The 17,677-nt window shown below is 35.6% G+C and overlaps 1 protein-coding gene across 1 annotated transcript; it reads left to right on the top strand.

Moving 5' to 3' along the window:
- Positions 1–5,211: 5,211 nt before the first annotated feature.
- Positions 5,212–9,531, top strand: LOC111615141. The gene has a single exon (XM_023356543.1). The coding sequence runs from the start codon at positions 5,751–5,753 to the stop codon at positions 6,714–6,716; it is 966 nt and encodes a 321-aa protein (XP_023212311.1). The 5' UTR covers positions 5,212–5,750; the 3' UTR covers positions 6,717–9,531.
- The last annotated feature ends 8,146 nt before the right edge of the window (positions 9,532–17,677 follow it).

The following is a 17,677-nucleotide window of genomic DNA, read 5'->3' as shown; positions in this document are numbered from 1 at the left end:
TTTTCCCTCTATCCAGCAGTATTATGTATTCAAGGAATTTTCAGGCTTATAAAGCCAAAAGTGAAAAACAGCAATTAAACTTTCACTTTTCATCTGATGAGTATAATGTGCCATTCACCAGCGTGGAACTTTAAACAGCGATCTCTCATTCAGGGAATAGTGCCGTAGGCCCAGATAAAATTCATTACAGCATGATTAAAAATCTGTCAGACAATTCCCTTAGTAATCTTCTGAATCTGTTTAACAGAATATGGATAGAACATACTTTTCCCGACCCTTGGAGGCTATCTATCATTATCCCCATCCTTAAGCCGGACAAAGACCACAAGAATCCCTCTAATTACAGACCAATCTCTCTGACAAGTTGCCTGTGCAAAGTTTGAGAGAATGGTAAACAGATGCCTGATTTTTTTCCTAGAGGAAAAGAACTATTTTTCACTACATCAGAGTGGATTTCGTAGGAACAGAACTACCACAGACAACTTAGTAAACCTTGAAACATCTATATGCGAAGCGTTTGTTAGACAACAACACTTAGTGTCTGTGTTTTTCAATATAGAGAAGGTCTATGACCGCTGTTGGCAATACGGGATACTCTGTGATCTGCACCAATTCGGATTGCAGGGTAATTTGCCAAATTTTATAAAAAACTTCCTGCAGAATCGAAGATTCCAAGTCAGGATGGGCATAACTCTATCTAGGCCTTTTGCAAGAAGGTGTTCCTCAAGGATGTATTTTGAGTGTGACTCTATTCCTAATTAAAATTAATAGCATAGCTAACTGCCTTTCTCCCAGTGTGAAACACACTTTGTATGTGGATGACTTTCAGATCTCCTGCTAGTCTAGCAACATGAGTTTCATTGAGAGACAACTGCAAACCTGACTAAATTGCATAGACAATTGGTCTAAGACCAATGGTTTTAGTTTTAACACGGAGAAGACCTCGTGCATCCACTTCTGCCGAAGGCATGGTTTTCACATAGATCCGGAAATTCACCTAAATGGGGTTAAAATCCCAATGGTCAACGAGGCAAAGTTTTTGGGAATTTTATTTGACCAAAAACTGACTGACAACATTTGTGCTATTTGAAGAGTAGATGTTTAAAATCTTTCAACCTTTTAAATGTACTATGCTTCTCATCCTGGGGAGCAGACAAATGTTCTATGCTCAGGATTTATAGGGCCCTTGTCTGCTCTAAGCTGGACTACAGATGCATTGTTTATGGCTCTGCGTGAGAATCTACTTTTCAGATGATGGATCCAATCCATCATCAAAGCACTGTTTGTGCACTGGTGCTTTTCGAACTTCTCCTGTCCAAAGTTTGTATGTGGATGCTTATGAGTATCCACTATCCCTCAGGAGAGAACAGTTGTTTCTTTATTATATAAAACAGAAATCTCAAGCTAAATCGTTAGTTGTTTATATGGTATCAGATACCCAGCTGATAAGATTTGTGGGGACAAGGAGTAGACACCAGCGTGGGGAGGTGTTGACCTTTCAGTTAAAGGTGAACACACTTGCTTTGCCCGCGAATATCAAATATTGACATGAGAAAGTCTTTTCCAAATGGGGGTAGTTGTTTGCAGGACGCAGAGAGACTCATGCAGAGACTGTGTGTACCAATTCAACGCATTTATTTGACGAAGATATGCTTATGATAAAGTCTGTCCAGATGGGTGTTTCTTTCCCAAGCAAGAGAGTTCATCTCCAAGGATAAGTTGATTCAGAAACAGGAGAAAGTTAGTTTTCAATCTAAGGTGTTTCTGTAGGCTGGGAGAGTTGAGATCCATGCCTGGAAGTTAGGTCTCTGTTCACACCGGTCCGGGTAGAGAAGTGTGCTCGGAAAGTTAAGTTCCTCACTCTTGCCGCACTCGTTCAAGTTTGAGTCTTCTCCGTAATCCTGGTTAGAATCTTAGGAACAGACTAACCACTCACAACCTCTCTTGTCCTTGGGATTTTGGGCTTTTATAACCTTTTTCTTTCCAAACTCCCGAGATTTTGATTGGTTTGAATGCTGATTCCCTTCGATTCTATTGGTCCCTGGTCCATTGCCAGGTATGCAATTTGGGCCACGGGGTCGCCGAACATCCCCGTCCGGGCCGTTCGCCTCCAGAGTCGGGTCAAGTCCTTTCCCGGATGACGGACCCATAAATTCTACCTAATGTCTATTTTTCCTGTCCTGGAGAAGATGCAAATCTCCCAGCCGCTGCTCCCTCTACAGGAGTGTCAGCAGGTCCCGCTTTGAACTCTGTAAGGTGACCATCTAAAGTTACCCTGGCGGACGATCCATCTCTCGTTCTCACGATTGATGATCACGGATCTGTCAATTAGGTTTGGAATGTGGCAATTATATTGTCTCGCACCCTGTTCCTTGGATAGAGATGGTTCGAATTGAATGGATGGATAAGATGTTGCTTGTTGTGCTCTTAAAAGTTTTAGTGTTTTTAGTGGAAATTTTGTTTTAATAATATGGTACTATGTAGAATATTGCATCGAAAGACAAGGAGAATCATAATCAGTCAAGTAGGACCTCTTAAACTTTGAACTTTTTGAAATTTGGGCAAAATAGAACATTTTCCGGAAACTGGTACTTAAAGTACCTTTTAACCAGATCGGTTGACGCCGACTAGTGCGGACTGCCAGATTATTGTAATATCTGAAATTTCGTGGTCTTCGGACCATCTACGGCTTTAATACCGTCAAACTTTTGGTCGGGGGTCGAACGCCGATATTTCGCTTTCGGTGAATTGGTGGATAATATCCTTCGGGCAGTTCTTTTAGGACCCTTTCAGTAGTTCTCTTAGAAAATTTCAATCAGTTATTTCCAATAGTTTTTGAATTATGGAGATTCTAGTTTTCTTGTTCGAATTTCAACATCGGCCAAACTTTCGTTTCAACAGCAAAGGTCATTGACCTTTCTTTATAGAGATACATTAGTTAAGTGGGAAATCGGTAAATTCGGCTATTGCTCTTATTTAACATAGAGATAATTATATATTTTTGGAATTGGGATAATTTAAGGGAAATACTGGTGATATGGATAAATATATAGAATAATCATACATAAAGTTATTAAAGGAATTACAATATACTTTCACTATTTTTGTTTATTATAAGTTAATCTTAAGCTATATTATATAAGTTTTGGTATTTATTTCAATTTATATATATTTATATATATATATGTAATTAGACTAATCGATCTTAAGCTTACTCCTTGCGTTATTTTGGATATAATTTAAAATTTGTTCATATATTGGTATCATATCCACACTTTTTATCGATATGGAGTCTGCTACTCGTGAGATGTTTAGAACCTCTGTCGATGGCATTTTGGATGAAATTAAATCGTACGCAAAAGCCAATCCTAAAGGTAGATTCAATGCACCTATGCACGTGCAATTCATTTTGGATCAATTCAATAAGGTCATTGACCTAGTTGAAGGCATCTTTGATGGTTTAAAGCCCCTTGATGCCACCCAGGAAAGAATGACTACTTTGGCTACAAAGAAGGACATAATTTGTTTGAGCGAGAATCTCAAAATGGATGATTTCCAACAAACAATTTTGGATAGACTTGACAAACTGGAAAATAACATTACCCATAGTTTAGTTAATGAAAAACATAATGACATAAACAATAAAATTCTAGAAAAATTAGATATCATACAAGATAACACTATGCCTGATTCGCAAAATGAATTATTGAGAAAGCTCAAAGAGATGGAGGATAGTTCGATTGACAGGATTAAAAATGATATTACAAAGATGATAACTAAGATAAATGAAGGTTTTAATATGAGAGAGGATCTACAGCAATCTCAGAATCAGGTAAATTTATTAAACGAAGGTACCATCAATGAAATTCTAAACAATCAGAAATGCCTATACGAGAAACTGGGAAAGGTGGAAACTATTTGTAATGCTGAAAGACAACCATTGAAAACTTACAGTGAAGTCTTAAAATCTGGCAAACCTAATGTAAATAATCGGCATAAACATCTGAATACAAGTATGGAGGTACTACTTTTGTATAATGTGGATGGAGAGGCTGATTCAAATCATTTGAGGAAAATCCTGTACGATCGGGTAAGACCATCGCAATTGGCCATAGGAATCGATAAAATCAAGAATATCGGAGGAGGGGGTGTGGCAGTGGAAATGGGGGACAGTGAAGATGCGAATAAATTTGAACAATTTGTCAGGAAGGAAATTCCACAAATAGTAATTAAGAAACCAAAGAAAAAACTGCCTCACTTAGCTATTTATTCAGTGCCATCTGAGCTATCAAGAGAAGAGTTACCATTATGTATTTTCCATCAAAATGAGAACATTGGAGTAACATGCACTGAAGAAGAATTTTTAGAAAACTTTAGGATTAAATTTCGCATGGGTAAGAAGGGCAAATATTATAATAACTGGGTGATAGAAGTATCACCAAAATTGAGATTACAACTATTAAAATACGAAAAAATTTCAGTCCAATGGTCCAAGTGTAGAATTACTGACTTTTGCCCAGTACTCCAATGTTTTCGCTGCTGCCGATTTGGGCACACTTCCACTTCATGCAGTCAAGAGGTACCAACTTGCAGTCACTGTGCTGGCCAACATAGCTTTAAGGACTGCACTAACAAGAACAAACCAGCTATTTGCTGCAATTGTAAACACGATGGTCCTTCTGCTTGCGGTCATAATGCTAGAGATGGTTCTTGTCGATTATTTGCCAGAATTAAAAATAACCTAATACAACGAACGGATTATGGACCAATACATTAACAATAACATCTGTTTTCTGCAATATAACACAGGGAAAAGAATTGCAGCTACTTCCCTCCTTGCCTCAGTTATTAATAAATTTGATTTTGTATTAGTACAAGAACCATACTGTATCAAATTCAAACCTGCATGTTTACCTACATCTTGTATATTTTTATCCGGCACATCAGACTATCCATGGGCAACTTTCATAGCCACACATAACAAGCTTTCTATTTTACATCACAAAAATATCAGTAATAAATACATTTGCTGTACAGAAATCATTATAAACAGATGTAGGTACATATTTATAAACTTTTACTGCCCTGGAGATTGTAATATACAGGAATTCGTCTCAGATATGCAGGACATTGTGGATACTTTTTCCAATACTTATTTCGTTCTAGCTGGTGATACCAATTCACATTCCCCTTGCTGGGGNAAAAAAAAAAAAAAAAAAAAAAAAACTTTTATCTAGACTGACTCTACTACTGCGTCTTTATTAGGGAGTGGAAAAGAGAAAACCTCTGCTGAAACAGAATTGCCGCGTAAGATAACAAAACATATGTTCCTCGTGTAACTATATAATGTTATGACTCTGTCACATTTCCAGCAACTTTTATGTTTTAAATTTATTTTTATCTATTAATACTTATTAATGTTTTGCACGCGTGTATAACCTCATATATATAATTGTACACGCGTTAATTAATTTTATTTACGTTAATAATTAGTTATCAATCTTCAGTGTAAACTATGTAATTTCCTGTATATACCCGGTAATACTTAGTGGCACCGGGATATGCCATATGGCATATTGATCAATAAATATCTGTATCTGTTCCTTGGTCCTACCGGTCCTATTTACGTAATAAGTCACCGATATATTGACTTTAGCTCGACAGCTGGTTTCCGTTTCGGGGAGGTGTAGTCCTGGCCTTTCAGATTATTTATAGCTCGCTCGAGCTGTGTCCCTATATTCAACATAAGAATGGAGAATGTAACCAGCACGATTCACCTGGAAATGGGCAACATTTCACAGCCTGAGGTTTACAGTATACCACCTTGGTCAACTCTTGCGATAAATGTTGACCTTAGCTTAAAGCAGTTTCTTAAGGAATCCACTCCAGACTATGTCTACATACAGCACTTTGCAGAAATTCAACACCATGACAGGACTTTAATTCCTATTTATACTGATGGTTCTAAATCGGATGATTATGTTGGCTCAGCCTTTGTCTGCCAGGATGAAATCATGTCAGAACAAATTGCACTGAATTCATTTATCTTTACTGCAGAGCTGCAGGCTATTCACCTAGCCTTAAAGTATGTAATCAGAAAAGGTCAATGTTGCTGTGTTATTTACACTGACTCAGTTAGTGCACTTCAGGCTTTGATCTTGTGTGAACCTAGTTTTCACTCTATAGTGATTAAAATCCATAAACTGTTTTGCCATCTTTGTGCGAGTAATATTTTTGTAAAATTTTGTTGGGTCCCAGGCCATGTAGGTATAAGAGGAAATGTAGAAGCTGATGCAGCTGCAAAGTCAGAAAGTCCTTCTCAGCATACAATGTTTATTGAAGGAGATGATTTGAAGCTAGTCATTAAAAAACGACTAACGGAAAGATGGCAAAATGTGTGGAATACACAAATCCACAATAAACTACATGAGATCAAATCAATGATAGAAAATTGGACACACATGAAATTCTATGATAGGAGATGTGAAGTTGTTATTACTCATTTGAGAATTGGACATACTCGGTTGACTCATCAATACCTTTTGAAGGGTGATGACCAGCCAGTATGCCAGTATTGCAACTGTCCTCTTACTATAAAACACATACTGCTCGATTACTCTGCCTTTGAGACCAAGCGTAGACAGTATTTTGGGACAGGGTGTTTGATAGAGATACTGGGCCAGAGGCTCAATCTTTATAATGTATTGGACTTTTAAAAAGTCACTAATTTGTATAAAGAAATTTAACTATTTATTTATTTTTCACTCTTTCGTGTGGTGGTGTTTGTTTTTATTACTGCAGAGCTGTAGGCTATTTATCTAGCCTTAAAGTATGTAATCAGTAAAGAGCATCGTTGCTGCATGATATACACTGACTCAGTTAGTGCACTTCAGGCTTTGATCTCGTGTGAACTAGTTCTCATTCCATAGTGATTAAAATTCATAATTTGATTCGCCATCTTCTTGCTAGGAATCTCTCTCTATAAAATATTGTTTGGTCCTGGGCCACGTTGGTATAAGAGGAAATGAAGATGGTGACGCAGCTGCAAAGGTAGCTAGTCCTTCACAGCATGCAATGCCTATTGAAGGAGGTGATTTGAAGCTAGTAGTTAAAAAAAACAACTAGCAGAGAGATGGCAAAACATGTGGAATGCACAAATCCACAATAAACTATACGAGATCAAACTGATGATAGAAAATTGGGCACGTAATAAACAGCATGACAGGAGATCTGAAGTTATTCTTACTCAGTTGAGAATTGGGCATACTCGGTTGACTCATTAATACCTTTTGAAGGGTGATGACCAACCAGTATGCCAGCCAATATTGTAACTGTACTACAAGTGTTAAACACATTCTGTGCTACTGTATTGCCTCTGAGAGGATTTGTAGAGAGCATTTTGGAAATGCAAGTTTTAAAGACATTCTGGGCCAGAGGCCAAATCTTGATAAATTATTGAACTTTCTGAAAGTCACTAATAATTAAACAAATTTGATTACACAGGTCAACAAAAAAAAAGTTTTTTTTTGTTCAGTTCTAAAATCAGTTCTAAAATCCTAGGCCCAAAAAAAAAGTTTTTTTTTGTGCCTAGGATTTTAGAACCGATTTTCGCTATATTTGGGTCGCTGAATCCAAATATGAAATCAGTTTTTCTCTATCAGCTTTACTTTTTTAGATCTGTTTTTTTTTTAACATACAGTGCTACTTGAAATGTGCAGCTCTAATTCCAGTTTGTACAGTTCTAATATATTCCAGTTTGTACAGTTCATATGCAAGAATTGATTCTTGTATATTTCCCCCCTCGATGTGGGTTCCTATCCGTGGTGAGGGGCCCTCCCAGAGATGGTTTAGTAACTTTTCTTTACCATCCCTGGGATCTGAACGCTCATCCATGTGTTTGCCGTGCGTGGTATCCTGTATGCCAGAAAGGGGGATCCTGGTAGTTGAGGGGCAACATAACGTCCCCAACACACTGCTTTGACCCCTGCTTTGGATAAATAGGAGGCTGAAATCAGGCTCCATTTGAGTCAATCGGCTGGTTGTTGTGACAGTTTTGACCTTGGCTTTGAGTCAACTGATCAATGCAGACCGGGCGGACATGTCAGACAAAATGTGCTTTTCTTGACTGCATTGTGAGGGTACAGCTCCTGGGAAACCCTGGTGTGACGGTCTATGGGAATCTCTCATGTGACTGCATTCCCTTGTTGGGCTCCATGGTGGGTGGGGTCACTAGGAGCTGAATATTCAAATATACAATATGGATCCTAAACCAACCAAAACATAAGTGTACAGATACAATAACATCAAAAAACAAAAGTTTATCCAACCATCCAACTTACCTTATAGCTCATGCAGTCAGTGAAACACCTCTTTCTAACCATTCTCTTTTCCTAATACAAAAATTATTTCAATCAACCGTTGGGAATTTGAAAAAAATTCAAAAGTTGAGGTCAGGAGACCTGCTTTTAGAAACAACCTCACCTCAACAATTGGCAAAACTTTTGTCAAGACTTTGGGAGATATAGAAGTCACTATAACACCACACACGAGTTTAAACTCATCATGTGGTGTGATATCGGAGGCAGATTTGATGACTGAAAATGAATCAGATATCCAGATAGGCCTTTCAGAACGAGGTGTTACTGCATCAGATGCATTTCTATCTGGCGCGATGGCAAGGTGATACCTACAAAACATCTTATTTTCACGTTCAACAAGCCAACATTGCCATCTTCTGTTGCAGCAGGATATCTCCGTTGCCCAGTTCGCCCGTACATTCCAAACCCGCTGCGTTGCTTTAAATGCCAGCGGTTTGGACATTCACAAACATCTTGCCGTGGGAAAAGTGCATGCGCTCAGTGTGGAAAAGAAGATTATGAGAGTACTGAGTGTACAACTATTCCATGCTGCGTCAACTGCAAAGACACCCATCCTGTCTACTCTCGGAAATGCCTTGCATGGCACAGAGAGATTCAGCAGGTAAAAACTGTAAACAATTTATCTTACCCAGAGGCTTGGCACATGGTCACCTCAAGAGCTCTTTTGAAAGAAAAGACATTTGCAGCTGCTGTGAAGTCTACAAAGAAGCTTGGGTTCAAACTGATATTTGTTTTCCCAAAGGAATCTTACTCGCCATGCGAAATGTTTAATACTCCCATCACTAGAAACACCAGAAAAGGAGAGTACAAGAGTAAAAACACCACTACCTAAAACAGGGGTAATAACGAGAAACCTGGGTTCTGAAAAGGCTAACAAGAACCCAGTAAACAGACTGAAAGCAGCTCTCTCTAAATGTAAAAAAATCAGAAGCTCACTCCGAGTGACTTTTCTGATATCTCTGATGAAGAGACTAATATGCAGGTCACAAAACCAACGTCATCTCCAAAAGAAAAACCCCCTGTCAAATTAAAGAGGTGTAAAGTACTATATTAATTTTCCGACTTTCCAACGATTATCGACACTACTGTGTGCCGGAAATAGCCGTTCCCTAACGGGTACTTTACGCGGATTCGCGTTAGTGTGCCAGGCCTGGACTTTTAGCGTGCACCGAATTAAATAATGACAAAGTTTGTCAATAACAAAAATCAAATATTTAATTTAACTTCTAGTAATAAACTATATACAGTATTTAGTAAAAATCAAACAATAATTTATTCAAGGAAATTCAACAAGAATCAACCCGACAAACTCAAATCAATCTATTTCTAACTTAATTTTATTCCCCTTTGGAATTCGACAAAATCAAAGAATTAACTTATTAACAATAATTCTTATAAATTAAAGATCCTAATTGTCACCTCAATATACTAGGAACCTATTTCCTCAAACTCTCAAGACTTTCTATAATCGTCGATCCACAAATCGAATAACTTCAAAATCGCCTTGGAACTATTTGATCCTATCGGACATCTCTCTCGATCACTGCTACGAAGCTCACCAAAGCTCGTTGCTATCAGGAATTCACCTCTCTGACTTCACTTGAGAATCGCTTTTGTTCACTGTGAGGTGACGTCACAATTCTGGGTGAGACACTCCCCTCATTTACATACTTATTTGTAACATTAAATTTTTCTCGTTTATCTGGCAGCTTATTTTTCCGACAATACTTCGCTAATTTTTTACATTATTCTTTTAACAATTATTGGGATGCATGATTCTTTTAAGGTTTAGCGATTTCTAACTAGGTTGTGGGGTCTTTTCCTCGGTGTGGACTTACTTTTTTTCAGCTCGGGATTGCACGTGAGTGCGAGTTTTAACTACGGCGCTTTTCTTTCGTTGGCGAGTTGGTTTTTCTCTTCTATTTTTAACTTTCTAAGGTGAGTGGTGAGGAAACCTTCGTCTTAACTAAACATAAGCCCCAAACAAAATAGAATAATAAGCAAAATAAAAGTAAATAAAAATAACGTTTGGACTTGGTTCCTTACACCCCTTCCCCTTTAGATTAAAGAGAAATTTTTTTCTCTTTTCATTTAAAGCCAAAAAATCCTCCAACTCTTATCTCTTCTAAAGGAGTGCGCCTTATATACAATTGCTGCCAGGTTTACAAATTAATACATCCCTTACAATGATTTGACATAAGCGAGAGTGACTCGTTGCTTAATAAATTTAGAATAATAAGTTAGAATAAATTTATTCTAACTTAGTTATACAATTTGGGGAAAATGTTGACATACAATCACATGCGAGTTCCAAGGTTTCTTGCCATTTTCACGCTCTTCTTTGGTGTGAACTGGGGTGAAGCGTTAATCCCCAAAAATTTTTCTAACGATTTATTATCTTTCTTCACGCTACGGACTGATTGTCGGGTTATAGTTTAGCATTGTTAATTGTTTTAGTGAGTGGTTATCCCAGTCCGTTATCGTGAGAAAAACGTAGGTTTTTTTTTTTTCCTATTTTAGCTATTTTATTGCAGTTTATTTTTATTTCATTGCTTTTTCAAAATAACGTACGGCGACGTTTCGATGTTCGACGTTTCTGCTCACAGCTCCCTTCCTCGCCCGACGTTCTACCGGTCTTGTTCCTGTTTTTCTCGGTGTCTTCCTTCTCGTTGGAGTCGTCCGAAATCTCGATCACCACGTGTTTCGAGGTGCTTACCTCTGTCGCCTTGTCATGGCCGGCCGGTGGCGCCTTCTCCTGCTCGTACTTGTCCAATCTGGCTTGGAGGGACTGCACGCGTTCGCATTTTAGTTCTGCCCGCAGAACCTCTACGTACTCGGGCTCGTACCCACCCAGACTTCTGATCATCACCGTGCAGGGATCGGCGGGCAGCTCCTTGCCGGAAAGGAGATGTTGCAATGCTGCTTCGAAGGCGTTCATCACGCCGACCCTTTCGAGAATATCGAACAGTCTGTCCACCGCTTCTTCACGGCTTTCTTCCTGCGTCGATTCCTCTGTCGACGTCGACTCTATCGTATATTCCATCGTCGACTATCCTGTGTATTGTCGACTAAATAGTTCTTTAGCGACAGCTACTTCGTCAGCTAAAGGAGCATAAAGATCCAGAAAANCGTAAATCAATAAGAATCAACCCGACAAAACTCAAAAGAATCTATTTTCTAACTTAACTCAATTTCCCTTTGGAATTCAACAAAAATTCAAAGACTTAACTTATATACAATAATTCTTATGAAGTAAAGATCCTAATCATCACTTCAATATACTAGGAACCTTTTTCCTCAACTCTCAAGACTCTCTAATCTTTGATCCACAAATCGAACAACTTCAAAATTGCCTTGGAACTACTTTATCCTATTGGACCCCCTCTCTCATTTGCTGCTACGAAGCTCACCACGCTTGTTGCTAACAGAAGCTCACCTCATTAACCTACCTGAGAGGGACATAGAACTATGGAGCCATCGTAATACAGAATGGTCCATTACGACAGTAAATTTTGTTCCATCTAGGTAAACCTTGAACTTCTCTATAGCCCATACAACGGCTAGACTCTCAAGCTCAGTGGCCGTATAGTTTCTTTTGGCTGCATTTAAGGTACGGCTAGCGTATGCAACGACTTTCTCCTGGCAAAACACTGGTCCCAGTCCTACAGTGCTAGTGTCGGTATATAATGTATAAGGCATACCTGGCCTAGGAAGCTGCAAAATAGGTGCAGTTATTAACTTACTTTTTAGCTTTTCAAAAGCTTGACGGCATTCTTCCGTCCACTCCCATTGTTTCCATTTCCACCGTAACTGATACAATGGTTCGGCGATGGTTGCGTAGTTAGGTATGAATCTACAGTACCAGCTGCACATTCCCAAAAAGGTGCTAAGATCCTTCGTATTTCTGGGNTTCTGCAGTCCAGAGGTTGGGCTGTGGTGTATGGCTTCCTTTGTTGTATGGCAAGTCTAACCATTGTCTTCTATAGCCCTGGAATGTCCAGTTTGGACCATGTCTGTCCAGGATACAACGAGACAGGAGACTTGGTCTTCATCTGTCATGGAGTCTGTCTTGGGATTGTCCTGGGGATGTCCTAAAGGAACAGGGTAGCTGGAGATGTCTGCCAGTGTATGGCGCCAGATGAAGGTCACCTTGACTCAAGTTCCAGCCTCCTTTTTATCCAGTCTAGGCCTAGGAAAGCCCATCAGGTGATCAAGTGTTGTTGGAGACGAAGGTTGATTTTGCAGGTGGTGTGTTATAGGTGAGCTGTTGATGATGCTAAATGGAGCTGCTATTACCATATTTGGTTCGAGATTTGTAAGATTCATCTTATTTACTTGTTCAACAGTTGACTTTCTCCTCTTAACAATAGGTTGTTATCATTTAGCACAAGATTGTTATAATTCTTGAACAGTTGCTGATGGAAAGGGTGTCATTCAATCCATTTTCTGTGTGATGTTTTCTTAATGATCACAATGGAGAAATAGACCTAAAAATTTCCATAATTTAGGGCTAACTCCACTCTGATCTCTCACAACATCCCTGACAAAGAGTCAATTAACAGTCATAATTCCACTTTCAGTGAGCAAGGATTCTTCAAGTGTTATTGCATAAAAAGTGCATAACAAATGCCTGCAAATGTAAAAAAGTGAAGTTGCTATGTAATTCTTGATGCCATAATAATTCAAACTAATGTTAGTAAGTAAGTCTTAGGATAAAACTGTTCTTATGTTTTTAGTACAGAATTGAATTGTTTGTTTGTTCTTTTAATTGACATAGTTTTAACTTATACATAAGATTATTTTTCAATAAAGTGTTCTATAAAATCCTTGTTTATTATCTTGTACCTATTCAATCCAGTGAAATAGGCAATGTAAACAAAAATATTAATTTTGACATTCTCTAGCCCTCTTTAGGCAATCTTAAGTTTGCCTAATTTGTTTTCAGGCAAAGTCTGAAATAAAAAACTTTATTTTGGGCAATGATTATAACACTGTCGGCAATCTTAACTTTACCTAAAAAATCCTATAATTGCCAGTAACATATATAAAGTACAGAAAACAATTAGAAGTAAATAAAAAATAATAATTTTATAAATAAAGAAAAATATAAAATGTTTGTATTGTTTCATTTTTTTTTATAAAAAATTTTATCTTTAAAGTACTTTTCATGCAAAAGCTTACCACTAGGAGGATTTAAAATATTTACAACTTCAATTCTATCAAAATAAATCATTACACCACCACTGAAATAAGAAAAATTCTTATGTTAATTCAATAATATAAAGTAGCTTTAATATTATTCTTACATTGTAACTATAACATCATTTATTACAAACAATATTTAAACATAAATAATAAACTAATATTAATATTCCCTCAAGATATAAATATGAACACTTTTTTTGTTATTTAATTAATTAAGAAATTATAATGTAGCTAATATAAAAAGTAATGCTTAATAGTGTGTATTACACCTCAAGCTGGAATAAGAATTGTATATCTTGAAGTTAGTATACTGTTTCTAGAACTTCCTGAATTTTATGAGGTTATGTTATATTTACTTTTTACAAAATCTGTAAATATGGATTATTTTAAATTTAGATAACATTTAAAATTTTGTACACCTAATTCATTATATCTGAAAATTTTACTAATCTATGATATGTTTTAACACTAACTAATAAATTTGAAAAGAACAAGTATCATGAACTAAAGTACACTAGTAAGAAGTAAACAAAAAAAATTCAGCAACAAGTTGCTTAACTTCCCCGGTAACATTTAGTGAAACTAACCAACCAATATATTTTATTTAAAAACTTTTTATATATTTTTAACTATTATAAAATTGCAAAAAGTTTCATATTGAGAGTAGGGATGAGTTTTATAAAAAAACTGTAAATGCTAATAACAAGTAAAATCATCATTAAGTCTGACCCTACTGGAGATACACGTGATCCTCTTTATCTCCCCACCCTTCAACTTTTAATCACCAAAATTTAATAATGTCAATCCCTAATAAACAAACTTCCCTACAAAATTTCAGAAATGTTTGGCAAAAAGCACAAGTGTTATTAAGCTTAAAAGAGGATGAACAAAATTGTGCCTCACATACTAACATCAATACATACAGGAAAAAAAACCCCAAATTTTTTTGCATTTCTTAATGTTTCAAGATCCTGAGTCCAAAAATGCAAAAATCTGGGGGGATCAATTTTTTGACTGATTGCCACACTTTCCCTCTGTTATAACAGCTGGGAAAGTAAAAGTAAGATATTTTAATTAATGGATGACTCTTAGTAATTTGCATTTGCAAAGACTCACTCACAAACCAGGTCGGCAATTATGCCTTATCATTAATAAAACTAGATCCCAGACATTCCTTATAGAGGATAATTCATCACCTACTGATAAACCACTTCAAAGAGTATACCTATACAATAACCAACCCCATCAATCTTATCTCCAAATTGCATGAAATTAAACTAACTGGTAAGGAGCACACTACAGTGCTTGATTTTGTATCAATGTTCCAGTCAAATCTCCTTGAGTCTTGTTTTTGCACATTACAGAATTTCTTTTTCTTTACCATACACAATACATAAAAGTTTCACAAATTATGAAGCTTACACACTTGTTGGGATACATCTCCTTTGACAAACAAGTACACCGACAAACATGGAGTACCCACGAGCAGTCCCCTCTCTGGTGATCTAGTGAGTTGATTCTCTGATATTTGGAGGAACAGACCCTGGAAAGATTTCTATTGGATATATTACTACATATTAAATATGCTGATGATATTTTAGTAATACCAAAAGCTAAACCTAACATCCAAGATGTTTTAGAGGCTTTCAACAACATATATGGCCTTATTCTTAACCTAAAGCAATCTAGTAATGCAGGGATGCACATTGACATTCAATTTTCAAATGATCGAGTAACATCTCATGCAAAATGTATGCCCACTCATTAGCCTTTCTTTATACCATCCAACTCTGATCCTGTGTGCTATAAAACTGCAGCCTTTAGGCCCCATTAATTAAAAAGTGCTTACACACATTATTCAGATAGCTCATGCTCCTGGTTTGTATGAAATCCCTGTAAATGACTACAGGTTCAACAAGCATCAATGCTACATTTTCTCCATGTACAGATCCCTCAGGGCTAGAATTAATAATCATAAATATAACACATCCAAAAACAGACATGTCAGAGCCAGGATGTCTACATGTTTGGAGGATGCTAAACTCAAATGTAACATCTTTAACTGTCATACAATTTGAACAGCCATGGCAATGCAGATTTACAGGACTACCCTATCAGTTACATGCATTAAAGTTATAACATCATACTACTGCAAACATGCCAGTATGTTATTAATTCTTAAAAATTAAGTAAATAAAGAAGTACCTTATTTTAAAAAATTTTTTTTATTTTTCTTCTGAAAACCCATATGAAAATGTTCCTTTTAAATTCTGTATGGAATTGTGCTTTTTAAATTGTGTCACTATGCTAATGGAATGCCTGTACTACTCGACAAATCATTTGTATGATTATTAAACAGTGCTGAAGTAAGTACTGAGGTTACTGTGTGAGTTAATGACTGTTGTTCCAGCTTTGGGAGTATATTTTTATTTTTCTTGAAATTTAAATTGGCGTTACTGAAAGACATTTACCTTGTACCACATGGAACATTCTTTACTTCATCTGTTTGTAGTGTAACCTATTTATAAATAAATGAAATTTAAATTATGCTAAAAAAAAACTATTTTTGATATATTTGTTGGGTTATTCTAATGTTAGTTATTTTTAAATATCTGAGTATTATTTACTTATATTATATATCTATTTTACTTATATTTTATTTAATAATTCTATCTTTACAATCAATCTCAGCAAAACATTCCAAAAAAATTTAATACTGAATAATAATAAATAAGTAAATTCTCTTTAAATGTCTATAATATCTATTAAAAGTTTTTTAAATTTTAATACAATAGCCCCTCGTTATATCGCGCTTATCAGGAGACAAAGAAAAAGCATAATATAATCAAGTAATAAAAATTCTAGGCTTATACTACACAGATCACACATACTATGAAATCTCTATCCTCTGTTCTTTCATCAGCAAATGTTTCTGATTTAAAATAAGATTAGTTGTTCAATGCTAAATTTTATTTGTGGTTATATCGTATTAAATGACATTTACGTAAACATTACATTTACAAATGCCCATTTAGCATTATTGTTTCTTTAACAATAACATTTAAAGACAAATACTGTCAATATAAAACAAAATATCAGTTGCGATTTTATTGTACAGTACTATATTTCATAATAAATTGCTTATTAAAAATTTGCGTAATTTATATTGTTTAATAAAAATTATAAATACAGTAATTGAAAATTTCAATAAATAAATATTGAGCATATAACAGAACATCAAAACTTATAAAATTACAGAGTAAAAATTTTCTAAAAAGCTAAATAATAAAGTTACTACTGTATAAAAATTTTAGAACTCTGTTCAGAAATAAAAAAATTCTTCTTAGACATTACCCACTGAATTTAAAATTTCACACCTTTATGTGAATTGAGTCAATACCTCAATTCACATAAAAGTGTGAAATTTTAAATTCACAGAAACTTGTAAATGTAGGCCTACTTAAAACTAATAAACAAACAACTTTTGAAATCAAAAGGAAGCAAATAATAAATTTATCTGTCCATCTGTTTTGCTCATTTAGATCTTGATGAATTTTTTGTTTCACCTGCAGTGATAGTTTCAAGGACAATGGTAGGAATAAAATACGGTATTTTGTTGCAAAAAGAAATTCAATGGCAATTGATATTTTAAAATTTATTAATTCAAATGCTTTAAAATTTGAGGAACAAAAGATAGAAAAAAAAAGCACAATACATCTGAATCCACAATATAACAAGGAGCTACTGTATATCAAAAATAACATATTTTAAAATCCACATTCAGTCTACTAATGTCATTCTTTGTGTCATCACTGAAATTTCTGGAAGATTTCTGCATTTATTTTTATCTCCAAAAAACTTGAAAATTCAAAGTTTAACATATTTTAAAATATATATTTATTTGTATTTAAATTAACATTAAATGTAAAATAAAATTATTTTCTAAAAGATTCAGTTCAATCACAATAAAACTATGATGATTTGAGCAAATTTAAATCAAATCTTGACCCAATTATCATTGATAGTAAATTACATTTAATATAGACATCAGAAGTTTTTCCAGCTTACTTGTTTGTTTATATATAGTTTAGATA

The sequence above is a fragment of the Centruroides sculpturatus genome, unplaced genomic scaffold (genome assembly GCF_000671375.1).
Source record: "Centruroides sculpturatus isolate CEXI.00-Female unplaced genomic scaffold, Cexi_2.0 scaffold2355, whole genome shotgun sequence".
NCBI classification, from domain to species: Eukaryota; Metazoa; Arthropoda; class Arachnida; order Scorpiones; family Buthidae; genus Centruroides; species Centruroides sculpturatus.
This window is presented reverse-complemented; position numbering and strand designations above follow the sequence as displayed.